Source organism: Callithrix jacchus, chromosome 14, assembly GCF_049354715.1.
Source record: "Callithrix jacchus isolate 240 chromosome 14, calJac240_pri, whole genome shotgun sequence".
NCBI lineage: Eukaryota > Metazoa > Chordata > Mammalia > Primates > Cebidae > Callithrix > Callithrix jacchus.
The window spans coordinates 83,792,218-83,817,789 of record NC_133515.1 but is presented as its reverse complement, the minus strand read 5'-3'; the positions used below and the strand labels follow the sequence as shown (position 1 = coordinate 83,817,789).

The window sequence follows — 25,572 nt, the reverse complement described above, 5'->3', positions numbered from 1 at the left end:
AGTATTTCACATCCTTCATCATTTGTAAATGGAAGGACTGGTCCAGCTTTGCAGGGCTGTTGGGAGCCTTACCAGAGAGAATCCAGGAGCAAGGGACCTGCCCTCAGCAAGGGTTTGATGAATGATAGCCATTGCCTTGATTGCATCATCATTAGACTCTCCCAACTGTCCTTACATTTTGTATTATTGTTCCCATTTTACACATGAGGAAACTGAGGCACAGCAAAGTAAAGGGAATTGCTCAAGGTCTCCCAGGGAAAAATGTCAGAGAAGGATTCCACACCAGGTCTGTCTGAATGGGCTCTCCGAGCACCCCTACCCTTGCTCTGGGGATCCCTAGAGAAAAACTAGCAGGACCTCAGGGAAGAACTGTGGCCAAGGTCAAGAAAATGAAGCAACGCCATCTTTGTTCCTGGTCAGAAAATGCCACAGCCTCCACCTCTTCTTTACTTCCCACAAGAAAAGGATCTTTGACAGAAGGCCTCCTTCGAGACCTTAAGTCCCCTTTTCCAATAGAGACAGGAGACAAGTAAAGGCTACTGAGGTGCCCTCCGCAGTTTTAAAACTGGCCTCACTTGGAACCCTGCATGCAGCCAGAGCACCTCGGGTTGTCCTTCCCTTTTTCTTGTGCTGGGGGAGATCCCGAAGTTCTGCACACTGTGGCTCTGGCAGAGGGTTGGACCTGGTGCCACCCCAGGGTCTCCCTCACCCAGGAGGACCTGGGCCTGAGAGTCCCCCCCGCCCGCCGGCATATGATGGGGTTGGTTAGTTGTGGAGAAAGCAGTAGGAGGAGTTTGGTAAATGATGCCCGCAGCCAGGCCCCTGTGTTTGCAGGTGGGCACACCTTCATTTGCCCCTTGGTGTGCGAATCTTCCAGGAAACTTAGGCAGTTTGTGAAGAGCTGGCAGGTTCTACAAGGTGCATGACTCTGTACATGAATGGCTACTTAGCAAATGAATCCAATTCCAGTTTGCAGGCCTGCTCTCTGCGGACCTATTGGTCAATGTGAAAAGAAATAAAACAAGGACAAATAACCAAATTATGCAAATCTAGGAAGAGCTGCACAGGGGGGAGGCCAAGGCCATCTTGGCAGCTGCTAGTGGGGCAAGTCTACAGGGCAGGCCAGTGCTGGGCAGGAGCCAGCCTGTGGCCCAGTATTCTCCCAGAGTGTTCAGGGACCCCCTTTGGGAACTCTCACAATCTCAGTGCCTGCTGGCAGTTCCTCATATTCTTCCCAGGTGTGGCAGCACTGGGGGAATCCTCCAGTAGGTGCTTTCTCTGGCTGGCAGGCACTTTGTGTGTTAGAGGTTAGGGAAGGTCCAGGCACTGAGTGCCAGCTCCTCACACAAGGGAACTGGGGCCTTCCAGACCCAATATGCGAGTTACTCAGGAGTGGGCAAAGAGCTGAGTCATGTGCATCGTGTGTCCCTTATAGCACAGGGCTAGACTTAAACCTGGAGTCCAGAATACCTATGCTAATTTCTGAGAGATACCATTTCACAAAAGCTTTATTATGAAAGCTATAGTACTTTATTATGTCTATAAATGTCTCCTCTAATAACTGTGTTCTATTCGTTTTTTATGGCTTATTTGCAACCTCTTAATAAAACACTGGCTTGTTGAGATGGAATGGCTATTTGATCCGAGGACTCGAAGCCCTTATTTATGTTATCTCTTTGGGTAGTATGCTAATTCATTTATGGCCTGTCTTGACAGTTACATTTACACCCCTGTGATACCTGCTGCCTTCCTGGTAGTAATAAAGGCTGAAGAACTAGGGCAAACTTTCCTAACTCCTATTTAAGAATTAACCTCTACCCTTGAAAAACAAAGTTAATGATGCCACTTTGGGACACAAAGGAATAAACGATGCTCATAGCTTTTCTCCCTCTTTCCTAAAGGAGTTACCAGGGGGTGATCCTCACTTCATTCGGGATGGTGTAAGCAGATTTGACATCAAACAAGGAAAAGCAGGTAAGAGTGCAACATCTTCCCTCCCTGCTCCAGATAGGGAAGGGAGAGTGCTGCCCACCCACGGAGTCCTGCCCCACTTAGGAGGGAGGAAGGTCAGTTCCCTTAATGCTGCTGTGGATGAACTGCTCATGCCCAGTCCTGCAGCCTGCAATGAGTAGGGGAAACGAAGACAGGAAAACGGAAAGCAAATATACCCTGAGTTTCTGCAATGACCATGCAAGACACCTTGCACGACTGCAGCAACTCCATTTTATATACGTGGACATGGAGAGTCTGAGAGGTAAAATAATTTGCTTAATGTCACACACTCAGTTAGTAACAGAGTAAAGAATCCAGCACTCTCTGACTGCTTCCCTCCCCACCGGACAGCCCCAGAAAAAAGGAGCTGCTGAGTGCTGGAAGGCATGGACAGGGAAAAAGGCGGGGCTGTCCCACACCTGGTACAGCCCAGGTGTGGCCAAGAGAAACCTCAGAAAGAGAAGCCTTGGAGTGCAAGGGCAGAGCTGGCTGAAGAGTGGATAGGAGTTGGGAGACAGCAAAGACAACAACCCTTCTGAGAACACACTAAGCTTTCAAAATGTCAGCTTGCAAATTATAGGTCCTGTACTTGAACTTCACCTGGTGGAACTACCGTGCCTTGGACCGAGTCAATAGAGCCTGCCTGGCCACCAGCCAATGAGTCCCCTTTTAGGGTTTCACCTCACTGGAGAAAGGACCTCTCTGAGGGCATCTTTGTGGCTTCTGTACTGAACCCAGTGCCTGGCATGAAATGGCATTCAAAGACAAATTGATCATGTTAGGGGTGAAGGAGAAAGGACTCAGGGAGGGGAGGAGAGTACTCAGAAGGACTTACAAGGACATCCAAGGAGAAACTCAAGGCCATGCATCCCTCATGGAGGAAAAGGAGAGAATCTCCCCCTACTTTTGCACAAGAAGGGGCTGAGCTAATAGCAAAGAAAAACACAAATCAGTTTTCCTCAATTGTATAGAGCATTATTGCTAAAATTTGCTGTAATTTTAGCTCTGAGCACCTCTGGCAAAAAGAGAATCAGAGGCCAGATGTGCTGGCTCACACCTGTAATCTCAGCACTTTGGGAGGCTGAGGTGGGTAGATCACTTGAGGTCAGGAGTTTGAGACCAGCCTGGACAACATGGTGAAACCCCGTCTCTACTAAAAATACCAAAATTAGCCAGGTATGGTGGCATGCACCTGTAGTCCCAGCTACTCAGGAGGCTTAGGCAGGAGAATCGCTTGAACCCAGGAGGTGGAGACAGCAGTGAGCTGAGATCGCACCATTGCACTCCAGCCTGGGCAAAAGAGCAAGACTGGGAGCACCACCACCACCACCGCCTCTTACTTATCTTGCTTGGAGCCAGCCCCTGTGACTCCCTCACTCTGTTCAATCTCAGAGGGGGGAAAAAAATGCGTGATCCAGAAGGAACTGTGTGGCCTTTGGTGGCCAGGACTTTTGAAATTATGGGACATGGCTTCCAAATGTGTTCAGTCAGCCTTTCCTGGCTTATCTCCCCTCACAGGTGACTGCTGGTTCCTGGCAGCACTGGGCGCCTTGACTCAGAACCCACAATACATGCGGAAGATCCTGGTAGATGAAAGACAAAGCTTTTCACACCAGTATGCAGGGATTTTCCGCTTCCGGGTACGTGTTCTCCTGCGACGCTGGTTATAAGACAGGGTTCTCTGTGGGTACAGGAAAGGTGGGAGTCTTAAGTTTTCTCCTGGCCTGGCAGCCTGAGATGAAAGTGATAGTTGTAGCCGGGCGCGGTGGCTCAAGCCTGTAATCCCAGCACTTTGGGAGGCTGAGGCAGGTGGATCACGAGGTCAAGAGATCGAGACCATCCTGGTCAACATGGTGAAACCCCGTCTCTACTAAAAATACAAAAAATTAGCTGGGCATGGTGGCGCGTGCCTGTAATCCCAGCTACTCAGGATGCTGAGGCAGGATAATTGCCTGAACCCAGGAGGCGGAGGTCGCAGTGAGCTGAGATCGCGCCATTGCACTCTAGCCTGGGTAACGAGCGAAACTCCCTCTCAAAAAAAAAAAAAAAAGTGATAGTTGTGTTACCCTCCCTACCTCCAAAAACAGGATTCGAGCCTGTAATGTGACAACACACAGGGAAGATGAGAGTTGAAATGTTTTCGTGTAAATAAAAAGAAATGACAGAAATGATTAGCAAAAGAGTCATTGATTGAGAACCCTGTAACTAACAGTGAGTTTTTGTCTCTGTCTATTCCTGGGCCATATCACGCTATTTCGATTAGAGTAGCTTTATAGACAGCAGTAACATCTGGTGGGATAAGTTCTCCTTCATTATTCATTACCGTTTGCTCAAAAATATCTTGGTAATTCTTGCACATTTATTCTTCCATGAAAAATTTTAACTTATTTTGTCTATTTTTTTAAAGCCACCTAATACAGAATACAGAAGCACTCAGTTTATGTATTAATTTAGAAAAATTATATTTTTATTATTTTAAGTTTTTGTTTCCAGAAACATGGGATACCTTTCTATTTATTCATAACTAGTTTTATGCCCTTCATTAAAGTGTTATATTCATTTTGATGCTGTATCCTTCTTGATAAATTCATTCTCAAACATTTTATAATTTTGTGGCTCATGGAAATGAGGTCTTTTCCCCCTCATTTTGAAGTAGATGTTGCTAAAAAAGAGAACAGCTACTACTTGTTATATATTAAACTGCATCTAGCCACCTTACCAAATTCTTTTATTAGTTCTTAATTTAACAGAATCTGGACTGGTTTGGTTATCTAAAACATTATCTGCAAAGCGGTCCTTTTGTTTCTCCTTTTAATATTTATAGAACTTACTTTGCCCTCTTGCCTCCATGTCACGTTAGCTAGAACTTCACAATTTTGAATGAGTGACAAGAGCCAAATCCTGCCTTCTCTTGATTTTTAGTAATGTGCTTTCTTGATTTAAACTTCTTTCAGTACATTCAAGTTGCTAAAAATTGCATTGGAATTTTTGTACCTATATCATGCATAAAATTGGTTTCTAGTTTGTTATTTTTATCATGTTTAAGTTCTGCCAGCTTTTTAAAACAAACTGATTGAGCTTTGAAATAAGCAGAATAATAGAAGCTAATCATTGATTAAATGTCCTTTGAAAGTAAAATAGACAACAGTGAAATTACCGGGGCCTGCCTCCCTTTTAAATGTGATTTCTTTAATTCTTTCAATGTATTCAGTAGCTATTGATCTGTTCAGGCTTCTTATTTCTACCAAAGTTCATTCTTAAAATTTATACTCAACTAGAAAAATCAACTGTTTATTTGGTATTTTCAAATATATTGCCACCAAGTTGCTTATATAAATCTCTGACAATTCATTTAACCTCTTGTAATCTGTGACCAAATCTACTTTCTCAATCTGTGCTTTATTTTTACTTTTCCTTTTTTTTTTTTTTTTTGCATCTAATCAATCTGTTGTGTGGGCGTTTTTGTTTCTGTTTTGTTTTTTAACAAATCAACTTTTGATTTTCATTAGTCTTTCTATTCTTTTCGTTTTGAGGTTTTGTTCTCTATATAACTAATTATTTCAATTCTATCTTTATTCCTTTATACTTTCGCCTAATTTTATTGTTTTTTTGTGATTTTCTGAAACTGCACACTTAATATTGTTAGTCTTTTTACTTTCCTCTGAGATGTGTATCTATACGTTTTTATACAAAAAGTCTTACTTTTATTAATTTTTAAGATAACACATTTTTAGTTTTTGTATCTTTTTTCATTTAGGGGTTGTCTCTTTAATGTTTATTTGATTTTCAAGTGATTGAGTTTTACAAGAGGTAATCTTTTAGTTGCTGAGTGTCTGTTTTATTATAATCAGAGAATATAATTCATAACTATCTACATTTGGGGAGATGAATAGTTTTATTTCTAGCCAAGTCTACAGCAGTTTTTATAAATGGCTCCTGGACACACAAGAACAATCTGTATTATCCAGTGGTTGTGAGTTTTACACACTGAACCGAGCTTTATGATTTGCTGTTGTGTCATCTCCCACTACGTCTTTCATCTTGACTTTCTTTTTGTCTGCTTGATTCATTAGATTATAAAGAGCAGTTCCTCCCATAGTTATTGTTTGGAGAAGTCTTAGGCTTTCAAGTGCTCTGGCTTTACACTTTTCCTGTTATATTCCTTGCCCGAAGGTTTATGAGCTTGCTATCTTCTTATTGCAACAAAACTTGTACGATATCCCTATTTGTTGCATTTAATGCTGTGGCCTTGGATTCCTCTTTACCTGATATTCCTGTTGCCACTCTAGCTTCCTGTTGTGTCGATTTCCCTGTAATATTTTTGTTCCTCTCTTTATTATTAATTTCATGTTCACTTTGTTATAGGTGTGTTTCTCATAAACATATTTAAAACTTATCACCTACCACTGTTTCTCCCACCCTTTGTTTCTCCTTAAGAATATTGTTCTAATTAAACCTTTGTTAGATAGAATTTTCTTGAATAATTTCCTCAGAAGACATGAGAGGTTTTCCTTTGCTCTCACTTAAGAATGATATTTCGGTTAGGTTTCGGATTCTTGGATCATGTTTCTTTTCCTGAAAGTCTGTAAACATTATTTGATTGTCTTGCAGCTTCCAATGCTGCAGAAGACAAACCCCTTGTTAATCTATTCTCTGGACTTCGAATATTTCTTTGCATACAACATGGTCTCTCTAACTGCAAGTCTATAAGAAGTGCTCTCTCTCCTTGAGGTTCAGAAATTTCTCTGGAAAATATCTATATGTACACCTTTTAAGAATTCAGTGATTCTTTTCAATCTGAAGACCTCCATCCTTCCACTCTACTAAGTTTCCCTCTGTTATTTCTGGGCCCTTCCTTTATCCTGTTCTCACCTCCTTACATTCAACAATTTGCATATTTGGTCTTCTGTCAGGCAGGTGATGCTACTGCTGCTGGTCCAAGGACCACACCAAGGAGTGAGCTAGAGGATCCAGGATTGAGCTGTGTCTTGGCTCATCCCAGAGCACCAGCATTGGTGGAGCTACTTAGGTGGTTAAGACAACTCAAGGCTCGGGCAAGACACACTCTGCCCCTTTGGGTGGTGAAGAAAGTCACATAGTTCCCCAGAAGCAGCTGGGGTGCACTGATCTCTTTAGATCTCTTCTCATTGCTGCCAGCTTGGGTATTGCTCTCCAAAAGTTACCCAGTGCCCAGGCCACCTCAGATGCTTTGCCCTAAAACACTCTGTCAGAGTTTTTTACAGGGAAACTCAGACAGGTTTCCCTGTCAGATCACTGGGTGTTGGCAAAATAGCCTCCAGCATGGTTCTTGGAAGGTACAAATAGGATCCAAATGCCAGCCCTCCCCATCCAGAGGCATGGATCAGGATATGCAGGTGATGGCCTCATTCTTGACCACCAGTCAGGCCCTTTTCATCCTCTCTGAGAGTGGCAAACTTGCCTGATGTCCCCTTTGCATACAGGAAGCAAGCTTGGTCAGCATTACTAGTGTGGGAAGATATGGGTAAGAGTTATTTTTAAGATGAACTAACCAGAGAAGCTCATTCAAGCCAGGACTTACTTATTCTTAATGTCCTACTGTGTGCCAGGCATTATCCTAGGTGCTGAACCAAATAGCCACTGAAAGAGTCTCTACTCTCATAACTGCAATCTTGTTTTCGCTGTCTCATCTTTTGTGATTTTATCTGATCCTAATCACAACCTATTAGGCAGTTCTTACTCTTGCCACCATTTGACAGATGAGAAAACTGTGTCCCAAAGAATTAAGTATCTGGCTCAACATCTGTTGCTTGAGTAATAAGAGGCAAGACCAGCATTCAAGTACAGTTCCATCGACTGACTGCTGTCTACTACATGCTGCTATCCAATTAATCACAAAATCTAGATTGTCCTTTTGGTACTCTCTTCTGAGGATTGGGATTAGCTTCCCTCAGTGCTTCGGATGCATTTTGTGATCACCCTCCTGAAAACATTCGTGTTGCCCCTCAACCTCACTGCTGACACATCTTCCTGCTCACTGCAATAGGAACAGAAGTCTACAGCTGTGGAGGAACAGCCATAGTGCACTGCCTCATTAGCTACTATAAAAACATCTTTGCTTTGTCTTACTATCTGTCTCAATCTCCATCTCTGCTCTGAAACTGCATCCTCAGCTGGATGCAACAGCCCGACATCTGGGACATCCAGCTGTGGAAAAGGCCATGTGGATGACAGAGCCCATCCACCCAGCTTTCCATGGAGTCCACCTAGTAAAAATTTGCCTTTGCCAAAGCTCAGGGCTGAAGCCAGCAGCCCTCCTGCTTCTCCTACACAGGAGAGGCCAGTGAAGAGAATCCAAAAAGCTGGCTTTGTTATGAATTCTCCTCATTTGGCCATGTCCCCGGGTGAACCATTTAGAGTTGAATGCTAAAGATTAAAACAGGCTGTTTTGGAAAGAAACATCTGGTTCATTTGTGCTCTTAGCAGTAGCAATGCCAGCCAGTTTCCTTTCTGCTGCTATAATGGCAGGGCCAGCTTGATGGGAGAAGAGGAGGGCTGGAAGAAGGCTGTCACTGCTCAGTCCTCCTGAGCCATCTGTGTCATTGTCTCCAGGCCTTTACCCACAGTGTGCCCGCTGTCTGGGATACCTTCCCTGTCATCCTGCCAGGTTCTTAAATCCTGCCCAATCCCTCAAACCCTTGGCTCCTGCAGGCTCTGCCTGTCTCATGCTAGCCCTGAGCCTACCACTCTCCTCTGTTGGTAGTATTTCTTCCCTGTTGTCATTTTGTGCACAAGAAGTACCTGCAGGGTCTCATGTGTGTCACTGATGCTCACAAAGGACTTGCCAAAGTAAGGCCAAAATGAAGCTAGAACCCAAGTCTGCTTCTTCTCTGCATGTGTCTTTTTGGACTAACTTGGTCTGTGACTCATTTTCTCCATCTGCCAGTGGAGATGACATGCTTGTCTCCTGCCCGGCAACCTGGGCTGGTACTTTGTTCTGAAGAGAGTTAGTTATTGCATTGTAGAGGTCATATAATTAGGTTGGAGGATCCAGGAGCTCCCTCCTGCCTCAACTCTTGTAAAGCATATGCTTGGCTCTCTTCCAGTTCTGGCAATGTGGCCAGTGGGTAGAAGTGGTGATTGATGACCGCCTGCCCGTCCAGGAAGATCAATGCCTCTTTGTGCATCCTCTCCACAACAACCAAGAGTTCTGGCCCTGCCTGCTGGAGAAAGCCTATGCCAAGTAAGTACGACCCTGCTGCCCATCAGCCCAGAGTTTCAGTGCTGGTCCCACCTACCCAGTGGCTCTCAGCAGCTCTCTTGAATGCAAACAGTCCCCCTTGGAGCATTGCAGCCTTTGCCACCTGGCTGGGCATCCTCCATAAACAATCACCACATGCAAAGGTCAGCGTTGGGGCCATCAGGAGGGTCCCACAGGCACATAGTGAAGGGCGGGCAGGGCAGCGGCTGGACAGAGAAATGCACTGACAATATTATTGCAAGGCTGGTATCAGGGCCCAAAGAAACATATTTAAGAATATCATGGTCAAAGTCTGATGAGAGAGTAAACAATCCTGGCTCTCTGACTCACAGAAAGTCAGGCCGAGGCTATGTGGAGGAGGTAGCATTTGAGTGAGGCTTCAAAGGATGGGTAGGATTTCAGCAAGGAGAAAGGGGATAGGTGGGAGGAGGCATCTCCAGCAATAGGAGTGACTCAAATAAAGGCATCATCGGGGTGGTCCAGGCAGTTGGGCACCCGGTGCAGCTGCTTTGAGATGGCATCTATGTCTGGGGGTGGGGCAGGACATGCGCATTCTCATATGGTCAAAATACCATGACTTAGGGACCACCTTTGGGTGCTGACAAGCTTAAGACCGTATACACATCCCGATTCACATGTTGTACTTAGATTCTTTGGGTTGCTCTTATTCAACAGATGTTTATTGAGCATTTAACCATATGCCAGGCACTGTGCTTGGCACTGGGACAGAAGCTCTCAGACTGACTCAAGTAGGATGTGTGCAGGACTATGTGTGTTGGGGGCAGTATGCACGTGTGTGTGTGAGGAAGGGGTACTGTCCTAAACACCCACACAGGTGATGAAGATAGGCTCAAACTTTCCATAATCAACACAATATAAACACAAAGAGTGATGACATATCCCTCTCCTGCTATGAGACTGCAACAGTTAGAATCCAGAGGATGCCAAGTGCTCACCAGCATGTGGGGATCCAGGACCCTCAAACAGCGTGGGAGGGAGTGTGCACCCAGGCAGCCTTCTGAAGGACAACCCAACAGTACTTAGCTTGGCTACACGCACATCTCACCCTGATAAGGACACTCCTGGGAGCCTTTAGGGGGACACACCTGAGGATGACTTGACTGCCATGAGGATAGTGTATAGTGTCCATCACTGAGGTCAGTGGGTACAATGGGGTGGGCACACTCGATGGAGAGCCACACAGCAGTCAGAAACCACAGATCCCATCTGTTTGCTGTGATCAGGACAGTCCTTAGAGGCAGGGTCCTTGGGGCCCCCTAGAAGCGTCCTTAGTAGGTGTGAGATGTGCCTGTAGCCAAGATAAGTATTGTCAGGTTGTCCTTCAGAGGCTGCCTGTGTACACACTCCTTCCTGTGCTGCTTGGGGGCTCCTGGATCCCCACATCCTGGTGAATGCTTGGCATTCTCCAGCTTTCTAACTTTTGCAAATGAGGTGAGAGGCACTGAGCAACCCCTCACACAGTTATTTATGGAAATGGAAACTCTATGCCCTGCAATTCTCATTTCACAAGAACGCATACAAACAAAAGTTGCACATTAAGCATCCTGAAATGCTTTTCTTGGGGTGCAGGAGAAAACAAATGTGAATAAAAGGAAGGAAAGGGTTGGATGTGGTGGCTCACACCTGTAATCCCAGCACTTTGGAAAGCCAAGTCAGGCAGATCACAAGGTCAGGAGTTTGAGAGCAGCCTGACCAACATGGTGAAACTCTACTAAATATACAAAAATTCGTTGGGTGTAGTGGCATGCACCTGTAATCCCAGCTACTCAGGAGGATCGCTTGAACCCGGGAGGCAGAGGTTGCAGTGAGCTGAGACTGCGCCATTGCACTCCAGGCTGTGTGACAGAGCAAGACTCCATCTCAAATAAAAGGAAAGAAGGAAGAAGGAAGAAAAGAAAAAAGAAAGTTCATGATATGAAATGAAACAAAAAAAGAGCAAGGTCTTGCAGTAATATTATGGAGGAGGAAGGTGGGGCACCTGGAAATAGGACAGGAAAGCATGCAGAGGCCCAAGGACGAGGACTCTCATGGGGCTGGCTCTCGGGGACTAGAGAAAGGCCCTGGCATTGGTTTGGCTGCGGCTGCTGTGGTCTCTGCTTTGCTCTGCTTTGCTCCTGTCGGCAGCTGGCCTGCTCCTTCTCCTCCCACCCAGCCTCCTCCCTTTCTGGTGTATCTTCTTCTGGTGCCTCCTCGCTCAGCCTTTCTCAGGACCTCACCTCCTCTGAACACCTCAACAGGCCACCCAGCCTCATGCCTCTGTCTTTACCTTCTGCTGCTTTCCACCGGATTCCCTGCCCAATACCTGATTCTAATCCAGAGAGTTGGAGTCTTATTGGTCAAGCTTGGGTCAGGACCCCATCGGCCCAATCAGCCATGACCTGGGTCAAGTGGCTACAAAAGGGCAGGAGCTGGGAAGGGGACACTTGCCCGCAGAAGGGACTGTGTGTGAGGCAAGCACTGTGAGGGGTGAGGGAAACGTCAGAGCTGGGGATCATTGCCAGCAGATGAAAGCAGAGAGGAACGCACCCTTGAGTAGAAAATGAGTAGAGAGCATCATAGATCCAGAAAACTCTGGAGACATCCTAACCAGCCTCTCAGCCGACAAATGGAGAAGCTGAGTCTCCAAATTGTGATGATGGTAGGTGCACCTAGTTCCACTGGGTCTGCTGGGTCTTTACTTACCTGGCAAGGGGATATCATTATCTCCCCCGTCCATTCTGCAGCCTTGCTGAGTGAAGTCCTGGGCCTTAGAGGTGGTGATCGCACCACAGTCCACCCCAGTCCCAGTCCTTCTGGAAGTCACAGTCCAAACAGCGAGGTGCCTCAACACCTCTTTTTGTGCATTCTTTCTTTTTGAGGCACACTTGTGAAAAACTAAAGTTTTTGCTCATTTCATGTCAGGAAGAGGTGCTCATTAGCATTTGAGAATGAAGCCCAGATAACAGCCAAGGTTGTTGAACCAATCCACATGTTTGGGAGGTTAATTCACTTCTAAGCTACTTAGGCAAACACTGCCATTATCTTTTCTATGGATTCAGCCTTCATCTTTTCTGGGCCTCGTTTTATCCTTATGTAAAAAGGGGGAGACCAGTGGTTCCCTGGGAGAATTAGAAAACTTGTAGAATGAAATGATGACTTGGACCCCATTTTGTTAACAGATGACCTAAAGGCAATCATTCAGCTTGAAAAGAAATAGGAATGTAGACCTGGCATCCTCATTCCACTGCTTAAAGATATCTAGCAGAGGATAAAATCTCTCAAACTATGAAAGCCGTTTAAAAGATCCCCCATCCCTCACTGTCCAAAAAAAGGAAGCTCTAAAATGCAGGGGTGAATCACATAGAATTATAGTGTTTCAGAGGCAGAAGGGACATCTGTCAGCATCAAACCGCACCTTCTTTGAAAGCTGAAACTGAGTCTCAGCGAGGTGAAATAGCTGGCCCAAGATCACTCTCAGATGAGGATGCGGTGAGCACTATTTTCCCTAGTCACTATTTCCCATGCCTTCCCCCCATCCCTGACACTGTCAGTCCTACAGGAAAAGGGTTTAGCTTTTTGCTGCTTATGGAGCTCAGTGTCTGGCACACGAGGACCACAGCCCAAACGCAGAGAGCCCATCTGTCCAGATGGAGAAGGACCTCTTCCCTCCAAGGGTGCAGGAAACATCCCAGTGAACACGTGGACTCCAAACTTTCCACTCCTCTTGCAGCTGGGGATTCTGGAAATTAATTGGTCAAGTCAAATGAAAACTGTATTTAGGGGTTTTGTTTTCCCCAGAGGTCATGAAATAGAGGGAGATTGAGGGATGAGAGCTGGTAGGCTGCTTACCATCCTTTATAGAATCTCTGCAGCATCTCAGCATCCACTCCAGCTCTATCTGAATTCTTCCATCTTTCATATGATTGCCAGGCAGGAAGACATTTTCCCAAATGAGGCTGAAGCAGAGGGATGAGGACAATGCTGTCTCAGAATTCCTGGTTCAGGTGATGAGGAATAGTGGTGGCTGCAATGAACACAGTTCTCTCTCTCTCTCTCTCCTTTCTATTTTCTGTCAGCAAAAGGGGCTAAGAATAGTTGCTGTGTTCCTGAAAGTCAGCAGGATCTGTAAGCTCATGTTTGGAAAGCAGAAAGATAGCTCCTTGTCAAAACTCCCAGCTGCTGCTGGGACAGGTTTCATGGGCATTGTGGATACATAGTGAGAGAAGGCTTCAGAAGACACCGGGAGTGCCTTTGGTTGGGTTGGATGACTCTGAGGTGACTGCCAGACGCTGTGGGTGCAGAACATCAGACAGGCCCACGGGCAGTGAGACAATGAAGTGAGGGAGGGGCCAGGCCCCATCGCAGCTTTTCTGAAGTACTGTTCTTTTTATTTATTTATTGAAACAGAATCTTGTTCTGTTGGCCAGGCTGGAGTGCAGTGCCACAAACTCGGCTCACTTCAACCTCCGTCTCCCAGGCTCAAGCAATTCTCCTGTCTCAGCCTCCCGAGTAGCTGAGATTACAGGCTTGTGCCACTATGCCAAGCTAATTTTTGTATTTTTAGTAGAGACAGGGTTTTACCATGTTGGCCAGGCTGGTCTTGAACTCCCGACCTCAGATAATCCTCCCACCTCAGACTCCCAGAGTGCTGGGATTATAGGTGCGAGCCACTGTGCCCAGCCAGAGTGCTGTTCTTGAGCACAGCTCTGTTTGAAGCCAGGAGAGGCACTCTGAGCGTATCACCAGGAAAGGGTTGTTGCAAAGGGCTGGAGGTCACACTGGCGGAGAATGGGTTCCCAAACCCCAGTCCTTGTGAATTTCCAGCACCCTCAGCCACACCTTTGTAATTGGAACAGATGCCAGAACCCACATGGGACATCGAGGGAGTGCACAGCTCAGTCCCCACCAGGTACACTCACCACCAAAGAAGGCTCTACAGTTGACTGAGCAAATGCTCCAGAGATAAGAGTCTAGACCCTGGGTCAGAGAGAGGGAGAGCAGGAGGATAAGATTTAGAAATACTTTTAAAACAGGTCAAGATAAATCTGTCATGTGGTGGCTCCTGTAGAATGTGCCTCTGTTCTGGGAATCCTCAGTTTTCTTTAACAAAAGACTTTCTAAGCCATTCCTTCTAAGCATTTGTGCCTGGGGCAGTGTCCTGCTGATAGTCACTGCTTGCTGTGTATTTGCTGAAGTGAATTTCCTGGAATTCTGTGTGATCCCCAGGAGGAGAGAATGTCATAGGTGAAAAGAGTAAGAAAGGAATGTTGAGGGCTGATCCAGTCTACCCTGCAGCTTCCAGTTAAAAGGCCAAGTGCAGGGAGGGGGAAGGGTCTTGTCCAGGGTGGAAGACCCAGTTGGAGGGAGCAGCAGAATGGACCCAGGCCCTGATCCCTGTGTGATTTTGCATTACCAGAACTAAAGCTGCAGCAAGGACTTCCTCCACTGCCTACCACCCTGTGGAAGGCTCTGCCTCTGCCTGCCCACTGGAGACAGGAACGCATAGGTCCCTGGCAAGAAGCCCAAGTGACAGAGGCAGCAGTGAATGTGGCTTCTGCTGGGTGGCTTTGATGCCAGGGTCTCCTGCCTTATCTGACCTCAGTTCCATTTCCTTTGTGGGCCTTCCCTGCCTAAATTTTAAGATTCCATGGAACCCTTCCAGTTTACCCCATGGATGGAAGCTGAAGTTCTCAAAACAAATCTCACTGTCTGGTCCCTGTATAAGAGGTTCCACGGTGATTGATCAGGCCACCCTCACTCCTGGGGAGTATTAGGCCTCTTGGATCTGGCCCTGCCCATCTCCCCAGAAACCAAAACGCCATAGGTGGGGATGGAGGTGGGGTGGCAGGAAGAGATGCTTTGGACAACGGAGCAAGAGTTTTAAGCTGTTGGGGCATGTTACATAAGACTCATGCTTACCTATGTTACCTTCAGTTAAGCTATGATTTCCCTGATGATCGGGGGGTGAGTGGGTAACTCTGGGAATGGAAATTCTGGGCCAGGGTTTGTGTAGAGTGAGAACAGAGGCTGGCAGTATCCACCACTAGCATCAGGGTAAGGCTGTGAGGAATGGGGTCCTTAAACACATGCCTTTCATAGCCCCTGGCCCACAGTCAGTACTTCACATTGCTGTTAAACTGAATGGGAAGCAGGAGATACTCATCACCATAAAATCCAGTACTAATTTAGGGATGGCCCCATGCCAGGCATTGTGTGGAACATAGCCCCATGAGGCTCATTAATGTGCCCAAGGTCAAGCAGCCGAAAATGTGGCAAAGGTGAGGTTCAACCCCTGGCCTATGGCTCCAGCACATGCACTCCTAGCCTCTCGTCAGTGCTGCCACTTAAAGGACTGTGCAGGCTTGGGGGACCAGGGGAGGAAGGTACAGAGGAAAGTAGGAGCCCCTGGAGTGGCAGACAGTGTTAGAATCTCCATCCAGGCAAATGGAAGGTGGGTGGCCATGATCAGGAGTGGATCAGGAAGCCCCTCACCCGGGAAATAGGTAGAGGGTCAGTGCACAAGCTCCCATCCCTGAGCATCACACCAAAGGCACCATGATGGTTCATCTGCCATTCCCTTCCCAGGCTGCTCGGATCCTATTCTGACCTGCACTATGGCTTCCTCGAGGATGGCCTGGTGGACCTCACAGGAGGCGTGGTCACCAACATCCACCTGCGCTCCTCTCCTCAGGACCTGGTGATGGCAGTGAAGACAGCAATCAAGGCAGGCTCCCTGATAACCTGTAACACTCCAAAAGGGGTAAGTCAGTGGGGAGCCCTTTTGTACCAGTTCGAGGCTTTCCTCAGCCAGGTGATATGGAAAGCTGCCACCATTAACGAACACTGACAGTATGCTTTACTCGGGTCATGTCATTGGACCCTACAGTAGCCTTTCTCTAACACAGAGATTGCAGAATTCACTTCACAGAAGAGGAAGCGGGCTCACAGAGGCTACCTAAGGTACTCACCATCACACGGCTCATAAGTGGCTGGACAGATCTTCCAATACTACTGCCTTCAGAGCCTGGACCTACTGCTATAGCTCCAGAGAAACCAGTGGGCTTTACCACACCCTGGAGAAGGCCACTGCAGCTCCTGCTGCTGGGGTCACTCCTTTATATTTTGCCTTAAGTTTACACAGAGCCCCCCAGGGCCCTTTGATGCTCACTAACTCTAATGCCAGCATCCAACGGCAGCATGACCCGTTTTGAAAAGCTTGGGTGACCCTCCAAATTATTTGAGTCTATTCTGAGACATCTGGTTTCTATCCACAGGATGCTTCCTTCATCTTGAAACATGCTTTGAGTCACATCGCTAATCCAAAATGCCACCAGATACCCAAAATGCACTTTAAACTCCAATTACTCAGAATGTGGGAATCAAGTGATTCCCGACTCCTGCAAATGTCCCAGCAGACATATTTGTGCAGAGTCTCACTGATGATGAGAGACCTGGGTTGGAGAGAGCAACCCAGGTCCTTGGGACTCCATGGGGTTCCATCACTCATGGGGGTGGTTCCCTGAGGCATGAAATCCCTGGGGCCTCAGACACCCAATGGCCTTCCAACTCTGCCACTCTAGAAGAGTTCCAGGCTATACACCATTCCCAAGTGAGTCAGTGGGGCCCAGATGACTCAGCTGCTGTTTGGACCATGTTTTTCTATTTCTTTGAAGAACCTGTAGATGTCTAATGATTGGTCTGCTTTTCTGCTTTGAAGCTAACAGATACAGCGGAGCAGATGGAGAATGGGCTGGTGAGTCTGCACGCCTACACCGTGACTGGGGCCGAGCAGGTAAGACTGGCTGCTGGCCTGTCCAACTCTCCCCTGGCCTCTGCCTCAGTGTTCTTGTTCCTCTCAACAGGGGCCAGAATCACATGCAAGCCCAACAAAGATGAAATGAGGATTTGTCACCCTTGCCCCTGTGGTGGCATGCACCATGGACAGCTTCTGTTCATTCAGAAGTTCTGACTCCTGTTGTCGACCTTTCTGGGAACCCACAAGATCTTGCTGTCCTATTGCTGATCTCAGACAGTTCTGAGTGTCTATCTAGACTGGGAGATTAGCCCCAAAGGAGGTAGAATGAACTACCCAATTGACTTCCGGGGGGGGACGTTTTACCCTGATAGGGGTTTTATTTGTTACATGCAAGCTAAATTGTTGTAACAAAGACACTCCAAAATATAAGGACTTAAGACAAAATTCATTTCTCTCTCAGGTAAGCAGGTGATGCCAGGGCTAGTAGGTGGCTCTGCCATCCTCCACATGGGCCTTCTACCCGTGAGCCCAAGACAGCGCTCTAATCCCTCATCTACCAGCCAGGGGAGAAAAAGAGACTGGCAGACATTCATACATCCATATAGAAGGCATGAATTGGAAAAGGCATGCATCATTTCTCTCATATCTCATTAGTCTTAGCTTGATTATATGGCCACACCAAGGCCAAGGGAGGCTGGGCCATACACCGTCTTGCTTGGCCCCATATGCCCAGATAAAACTTTATTTTCATGGAAGAGAGGGAGGGTGGCGCTGGAGAACAATCATTCTCCTCAATGGAAGAATTGACTTTGGCTGGAGAAAATGTATGTGATCACTATGTGTAGTATAATTTGGCCTGGAAAACACTACTGAAGTCCAACCTCCATTCATAAAGAAGCTGAGTCAGTTAGGAGAGATGTCTTTCATGAGGTTAGACAGATGGCACCTGGGAGATAGCTGGTCTGGATACTATGTCTCTTTCAGGTCCATCTACACTTGTCACCACAAGTGTGGTGACAGCACTTCCTGGCCATGGGATGGTTTTCTGCAAGTGTTTCCCTGGTCTCTGTATTTCCCACAACACTTGAGGTCTAATAATGTCTTCCAAGCCCTAAGAGACCGAGTTCCAAACTTTAGGGCTCATCATTTCTCCCAGGGCTTTATGGACCCAGGACTGAAGAGCATCAGGTTCTATGTGTGGCTTTCCCATACTTGCCCTGCCTCTCCTCCTTTCCCACATCCTTCCTCTCTCTAGCCACCTGCCTTTCTTGTCCATGGACCTGAGTCCAGTTGTTCCATTGTTTCATGTTTTGATCGGTGTCCCAATCACAAAACCAAGACAATATCTCCTGTCTCTAATGAATGCTTTTTGGACAATAGGTAATTGTCCAAAATTGACCTCAGCACTTCCAGATTCATGGAAAGAGAGCCATGATCAATTAGTACCATCTATTTGAGGCATGAGATGAGGAAGTCATGGTACCTTTGCAGTGCATTTGGCATTCTTGCACAAGACCCTTTTTATACATAGAGATAGCCTTTGTTTCTCCTCTGAACACAGGGGAGAAGGGACTCATGTACCCAGAGGTCCAGATGACCTTGGAGCATGCATCCCTGCAGAGGGTGGCTGTGGAGATGGCAGTAACTGCTGGTTGCAGAGCAGCTATGTCAACACCTAGGGTGACAGAAGGGAATTCAGGAGTCCAAGTGCGGGCTCAGCTGCTGTTTGGGCTCCTGATCATGACATCCACAGCCCAAACATTTGTGCCCCCATAGTGTATACTTGGAGTTGTTTTAATAATACACTGAATGGTCTGAACAGAACGCCTCACCTGGAGACAGGTGATCAAGACCGAATGTCCCATGTAATCTACCCCTGCTCCACCATTCCATGTGGCTGACACTTCCCAGAACATGTTCTAAGAAGCACTAGACTCTGTGAAAATGGGTTTCCAAATACATTTGGAAAATGCAACTCACTGTATCCCCTTCTTAGAGATTCACAGTGTACATTCGCATTTTAAAGGCTCCAAGAGGCCTGTATGAACAGTGCAAACACTGCTGGTTTTTATTGTATCATTAGCCACAAAACCATTTTTGCTAGGAATAACTTAATGACCGATGGAACTGGCATTCGGGATAATTCATTTCAGGAAGTACTACTTCTGGGTAGATAATTTGGGCCACCTCCTGCCTAGTAGCACCCTTTCTGAGCACTGAGCAGGGTCGGGACACAGTCAGCAGCCAGGGAGTGAAGAAGCTCTTGGCTGGCCCATTCGTAGGTGTAGCCATGGCCTTGGTCTCGAATGTGTCCCCTGCACTCCCAGAGCAAGGCCCGTGTAAGCACCAATAGGTCACTGTCATAAAGGAGGGACACAAGGGCCCAAGAACTTTACTGGGTTAAAAATTCCTCCTCCAGAGAGAGGAGGTTATAACTCTGAACCAAAAGCTCTAAGATTAAGCCAGCCCATAAATGTGGTATGCTTTTTAATCTGCTCATCCTCCCTCTAGGCAGGACACAGACAGGAAGATAAAAGAAATTGGCATTTTTTATTATGCACCTAGCTCAGTCAGCGATTCCCCTGGGCAAAGGGGTGAATGTTTATCTACATGCCTCGTTTTGCCCTGCTTTCAGCCCCTTTGAATCACAGGCTGCTTTTCTCCTCAATGCCCACAGGAGCCTCTGAGTATCTGTGAGGCACTGAGGTGGCTCATTAAGCTGTTTGGGACACCAGCCGATCATTTCTTGTGTCCCCGCTCTATGGGCTCTGTCAGGTGCTGGCAGTTAACAATAAACTGTGTCCCAGGCTTAGGGTGCCTCAGGGTAGGACCGACAGGGGTGGGGAACCTGGGTTTGAGCCTCTTGGAGGCACCTCTTGGAGGCAAGTGAGAGCCCCTTCTGCTGAAGTACTGGCCAGGGGGCAGGGCAGACAAGGGAAGCCACAGAAAAGTAGTTTATCTGAGCTGGGCTCCTGGGCCTGGCTGTGACTGTGGTGCTCCAACACAGCAGTGCCCTGCTGGTGAGTGGGGCACTGACCAGGCGGCTCGAGGGTTACAGTCAAGGCCAAGGTCACAACCATATTCCAGAATGGACTTTTACTCATGCCCAATTCCAAAACTGGGAGTCAGGGCTTTGGAAACTTACCATGGCTGGATGGGAATTCTGCCTCTGCCATTGTCTTAGCGGTCTTGAGAAAGTTGCTTAACTTCCCTGATGCTGCTTCCTTAGCGCAGAGTTAGGCAGCCCCTAGCTCTGAGCCCTGCCTCCACTTGTGGCTTCTTTTCTGTACAGCGATCGACTATTCTCTTCAGAGTGTTGTCCTTCTCCTCTGACCAAGAATCATGAGCAAGTTCGCCCCTTTCCTCGCCCCTCTAGGCCTCCATCTCCTCAGACAACATTAGCACAGGACAATCTCACAGCTACAGCTCAATCAAATGTTAATTCCTCTCGCCATGCTGAGGGCTGCTGCTCCCAGGAAAGCAGGTTCAAGGGTTAGTTGCTGTGTTCCTGTCACTTTCCCATAGTCCTGCCCTCTGGCTTAAGTGGTGTGAGGGAGCAAAGCGTTCCTTATCTGAAGTGAGTGATGATGAGTTTCCCCAGACAGGGGAAAAGGAGAGAAGAAAGGAAGGAGGAAAGGATGGAGGGAGAGAATAGGGAAGGCAGGGGGTAAAGATGGAGGGAAGGGAGGGATGGAGGGAGGATAAAAAGGAGGGGGGGGAAGAAAGTAAGAAGGAAGGAGAAGGAGGAAGGAAGAGATGGCAGGAGGAAGGGAGGAAGAGAGGGAGGAAGGGAGGGAGGGAGAAAGGGAAGAAAGGAGGCAAAAAGAAAGGGAGGGAGGAGAAGGAATGAAAGAAGAAAGGGCAGATGAGAGGGAGTAAGGGAAAGAAGGAGAGTAGGAAGGGAGGGAAGAAGGAAAGGGAGAGAAAGAGGGAAGGAGGGAGGAAAGGAAGGAAGAAGGGAAGGAAGAAAAGAAGGGAGAAAGGGAGGCAGGGTGGGCAGGTAGGTTCAGGCCATTGTTGGCCATCTTCTCGCAGACCAAGGTGTCTCATCAGCTCCGGGATGCCGGACCAGGAGGGCTAGTGTCAGCTATCTTGGTTCCCCGGCCATCTCAGCCTTGCTCAAATCTGCCTCCTCTACCCTCCTCACTCATGGCAGTGCTGTTGAGACTGCACCATAGCTCCCACTGGGCTGCCAGCAGAGAAGCAGGCTGGGTCTGTGGAACAGAGATGCCATCCATGTCAGGGCTTGGAGGAGGCTGGAAACCCATAAAGTCCTCCTCTGAAGCTGAAGCGACATCCCCTGCTGTTTATCTGCTATTAAATCTCAACTCACTCAGGTTCTGGGACACAGTCTTAGGAAATGATAAAGTTGCATCTGCCCTTGCAAGGGGCTGAGCAGACTGAGGGGCCATTTCCTTGTCTATCTCATTCCAACGCTGTGCATGCAGCAGAGACATTGATTTTTTTTCCCCTTTCCATTTATTCTGGCTACAGCCAAATGAGGTCAGAAGTTAAATTGGTCCTTGGAGGTAAAAAGCAGCTGCATTCATCCCCCTTTCTGCTGACTTTTGCTGGAGAGCCCTGACAGTTTCCTTTTCTGTTTTCTTTACAGGTTCAATACAGAAGGCGCTGGGAAGAAATTATCTCCCTGTGGAACCCCTGGGGCTGGGAAGGGGCCGAATGGAGAGGACGCTGGAGTGATGGGTATGGTTTCTGGAAACCTCTCTCCATCCTTCAGAGAGCTTGGTTTCAGTAGAGCTTCCTGCCCATGAGAGAGGGACTGTCTCGCCTGCTGTGCATCTCACCGCAGGCCTGTCCAGCTCTCTCTCACCTACGTGGGGCTATCTGTCCATCTCATGCTTCTGTAATGCCATTTGCCAAGCATCTATGAGGCACCTACTGCGTACACTCAGTACTAAGTGCACTGTGATTAGTGGGTGCTGTGAGGTATATACTGATGACAAGACCCCGTGTCCTTTCTCAAGAAGGTTACAGTCTACAGCAGGGACTGCACGTTTCTAGAATTAGTGCAAGTGGCGGGAGACAGTGCAGGCTGGAGCCAAGCCCCTACTTGACAAAAGACAGATAGAGAGAGAAGGAACTTCATGCTTTGGAGGTATCCCATAGGATTCTGATCCTGAACATGTCATATCTTCAGGGTGGGAAAGGCTTCTTATCTGGGGGCAGTTGGGGAAACTGACTCAAGGATCTCAATCTACTCAGCTCACCAGTCTTTCCCTACTGCTCCGGATGCCCATGTATACCCGGTGCCTGGGATGCAAATTATAAAGCTGTGCCTGCGCATGTTTACAGCAGGAGGGACAGGAGCTAAGACGTCCCATGGGGGGCCCAGCTGTGTGGTCAGTGCTTTCCCCAAGGAACTGGGCTAGCATTTCCCAGCTACCAGAGGTGTGGACCCCTAGGCCCACAGCCCCTTGCTAATTGTGAAAGAGACAGTGGTCCTGAGAAGACAGAGGGGCCACAACAGGTTACTTGCTCCTCTGGGGGCAGCCAGTGAGGCTCAGCCTGGTCTCATTCCTCCAGGGGTTTTTGTCCATCCATGAAAAGTGTGGTGACACAATAGCTGCTGCATTGTCACCGGTGGGGCTGGGGGTGGGGAACATGATCTGAAAGGAAGTGCAATGTGTTCAGACAAATAGGGGAACAGGCCCAGCACACAGTGAAATCAGTACAGTGAGGACAGTGCATTCTGGAAGGCAAATGCAGAGCCAGCCAGTTCTAGGCCTGATACCCCAGGCTAAGCTATGGCAGGACTGCTCTGACCCTCCACGACCCTGGCACTCCTGGGCACTCAGCCAATGCGGAATAAAGGTGTGATTGGGGTGGAGGGCTAGGAAAGCAGAGATGGAATAAGGGAGGAAACAGCACAGTGAATTCCTAGAATAAACCTGGCTGTGACCTCAGATGCTCCCGGGAGAATCAGGCAGCCGAACCCCTCTCCTTTCTCTTATCTCGCCTGTATTCTTTCTCCCTTCCCAGGAGTATCCTTTGCCCTTTCCAATATAAATCCTATGACCTCTGGCCTTTTCCAGTTCTCCTTCCCAGTCATCATCCCAAGTTGCTAAATATGACCCAGAGGGTGACAGGATCAGCCAGCATCCCTGATTTGAGGCTGCCTGTTGGGCTAGAAGTAGAGGGAAGGCAAATGGCAATGACAGATTCCCTAGGGTAGCAGAAGAGGCAATACAGTCATAATTGATATTTTGCCCACTTTTCCCTTGCTAAATATCAAATGACCAGTGAAAGCAACAAGGGACACCAGGGTTCGGGGAAAAGAAGCTTCCCATGGGCTGGCATGTTCAGGCCAAGCTTCATGGATGAGATTGAACTTGAGTTGGCCTTGTGGTGAAGAAAGTATACTTCAGAAGACATCACTAGATAGGAGGGGGGCACATACGCTATGTCACCCAGCTGGGAACATCGATTGTCTGTTCAGGGCCAACAAGCCGGCCTGAGGCAGAGGAAGCTGGGAGAGAGAGTGCTGGGAGCCAGCAGCGGAGAGCCTGATGCCAGAAGTCTGGATTTATCCCCTACAGGCATGGGCAAGGCTTTTGAACAGGGCTGTGATGTGTGCAGAGGAGGGACTGGGGGAGATGGATCTAGCAGCGCTTGCTCTGTTGGATGACGTATTATACCTTGGCTGACTGCTGAGGGTCACCACTTTGTACCAGAAACCACTCCGGAAGGAAGTGACGGGGACTGCATAACCACTGTCTCCAAGCAGGTGGTCAATTTCTTCCCTAGTTTTCAGAAATGGAGATGGATGGAGAGCGCCCGATGGTCTAATCTCAACCATAATTGAAATTTCAGTCGCACACACTTAAAGGCAAACTTGCATGAATCGATAGTGTATTGATTTACACTACATTTGTTCTCCCTTACACACTACAGAAAATGTAATTATCACTTAATTATAAAATTGCCATTTTACAATAACACATCTGACTGCCTCAGCCGGAAGCCGGAAGCCTGAGTGGTGGTCCCTGTCTTGCTGTCCTAGCACAGAGGGGACACAGACTCCCCATTCAAGCTCACCCACGAGAAAGGTCTCACTGAGCTTTTGTGCCTCTGAAACCCATTTGCTATAAGCATGCCTTCCCTCTAAGGAGTGGGTTGAAGAAGGGACAGCTGCTCCCTTCTGCCTGTGAGGGTCTCTTCCTCGCCACAGACCCAAGTACTGGCTTCTGGAACACATCGTTTCAACAAGTGGGCAGCATTAATTAACTAAGCAAACAAAAAAAAAATCACTGTATGCTATTAGGCATGCAATTACTTTTACACCCACCTAATACATGCCAAGGCATGGGTGAAACACCTGTGATGATAGGATGGCCAGCCAGGCTCAGGAATCTCATGACTCTGTGAGTCTAGTGAGACATAGCAACTGATACACAAAGTAAGAGTAACACAGTGGGTGATGGAAGCTCAAAAGACCTGTAGCAGAGGGCAGTTGGGGAACAAGCAGGGCTTCCCAGAGGCAGTGCCCTTTAAGAGGAAAGATGAGCATGAGCAGGTTACAGAACTGAGAGGAGGAAGAGGGTGTCAGGTGCAGGGAGCATCAGGGTGAACATTGGGGGTGGGGGAGGGGTATTAAGAAAATGAAGATACTATTGCTGGAGAACAGAATTCAAGAGTGGGGGTAAGTTGGGGAAGTAAGAAACTGGTAACAACGAAAAGGGTGGCAGAGGCCAATGTTTTCTTTAAAGGGTTTGAACTTCACCTTGAGAATAATATGGAACCACTGATATGTTTTAAGCAGGGAAATCATACAATCAAGTTTACATTGTAGAAAGATCATTTCAATGTCAGTGTGGGAAACAGATGGGAAAGTGGGCAGAACTGAGTTCAGGGAGACCAGGTGAATATCCAGAGGGAAGGGCAGATAGCCTGAACCAGGATAACAGCAGGAGGGATAGAAATAAGTACATGGCTTTGAGGGGGATTTAAGAGGTAGGATCAATAAATGAATGCCATTTGATGATTGTTTGGATGTGGAGGTGTGAAAGAGGGACTTATGTTCTCGTTCAGGCAATAGGAGATGGCAGAGGATGGGTATGGTCAGGAACAGGCTGATTTGGGGTCACCTTGGGACTCTAGTGGAGATGTGGGGTGGACTGCAGCATAGGTTCATCTAGACCTCAGGAAAGAAGACCAGGCTCAGGACAGATGTTTGGAAGTTGTCAACATGTAGAGAATAACTGGGTCCTGTCCTAGGTAGAATGACACTTGCCATGTGCTCCCCAGGAACTAATGGCGGTGTGTGCAGAGGGTCCCTGTTGACCCACACATGGTTGAGATAAAATGCACTGGAAAATTTCACCCTGTGGTTTGTGTTTCCACGCTCAGGTCTCAGGAGTGGACGGAAACCCATGACCCACGGAAAAGCTGGCTACATAAGGAACAGACAGATGGCGAGTTTTGGTATTTACCCTTCTTACACACGGTGTTTTAAATCTTTAACAATTACCCAAGTCTTCAATCCCTACCCTTTTCCCTAAACATTTATTAAGATGGAAAATAGCTTTGCAGAGACCTGTTCAGAGGGAGTCTGTTTTCTCTACCA

At 47.5% G+C, this 25,572-nt stretch overlaps 1 protein-coding gene across 2 annotated transcripts in view; it reads left to right on the top strand.

The window, feature by feature from the left end:
* Nucleotides 1-25,572, top strand: part of CAPN13 (calpain 13) — an 83,746-nt gene that overhangs the window by 26,770 nt on the left and 31,404 nt on the right. For both annotated transcript variants that reach the window (XM_008980924.5, XM_008980925.5), the window contains exons 3-9: nt 1,902-1,974; nt 3,511-3,632; nt 9,078-9,214; nt 15,818-15,992; nt 16,950-17,024; nt 21,601-21,692; nt 25,356-25,430. In XM_008980924.5, coding sequence (XP_008979172.2) covers nt 1,902-1,974; nt 3,511-3,632; nt 9,078-9,214; nt 15,818-15,992; nt 16,950-17,024; nt 21,601-21,692; nt 25,356-25,430 — 749 coding nt within the window. The remainder of the gene's footprint in view (nt 1-1,901; nt 1,975-3,510; nt 3,633-9,077; nt 9,215-15,817; nt 15,993-16,949; nt 17,025-21,600; nt 21,693-25,355; nt 25,431-25,572) is intronic.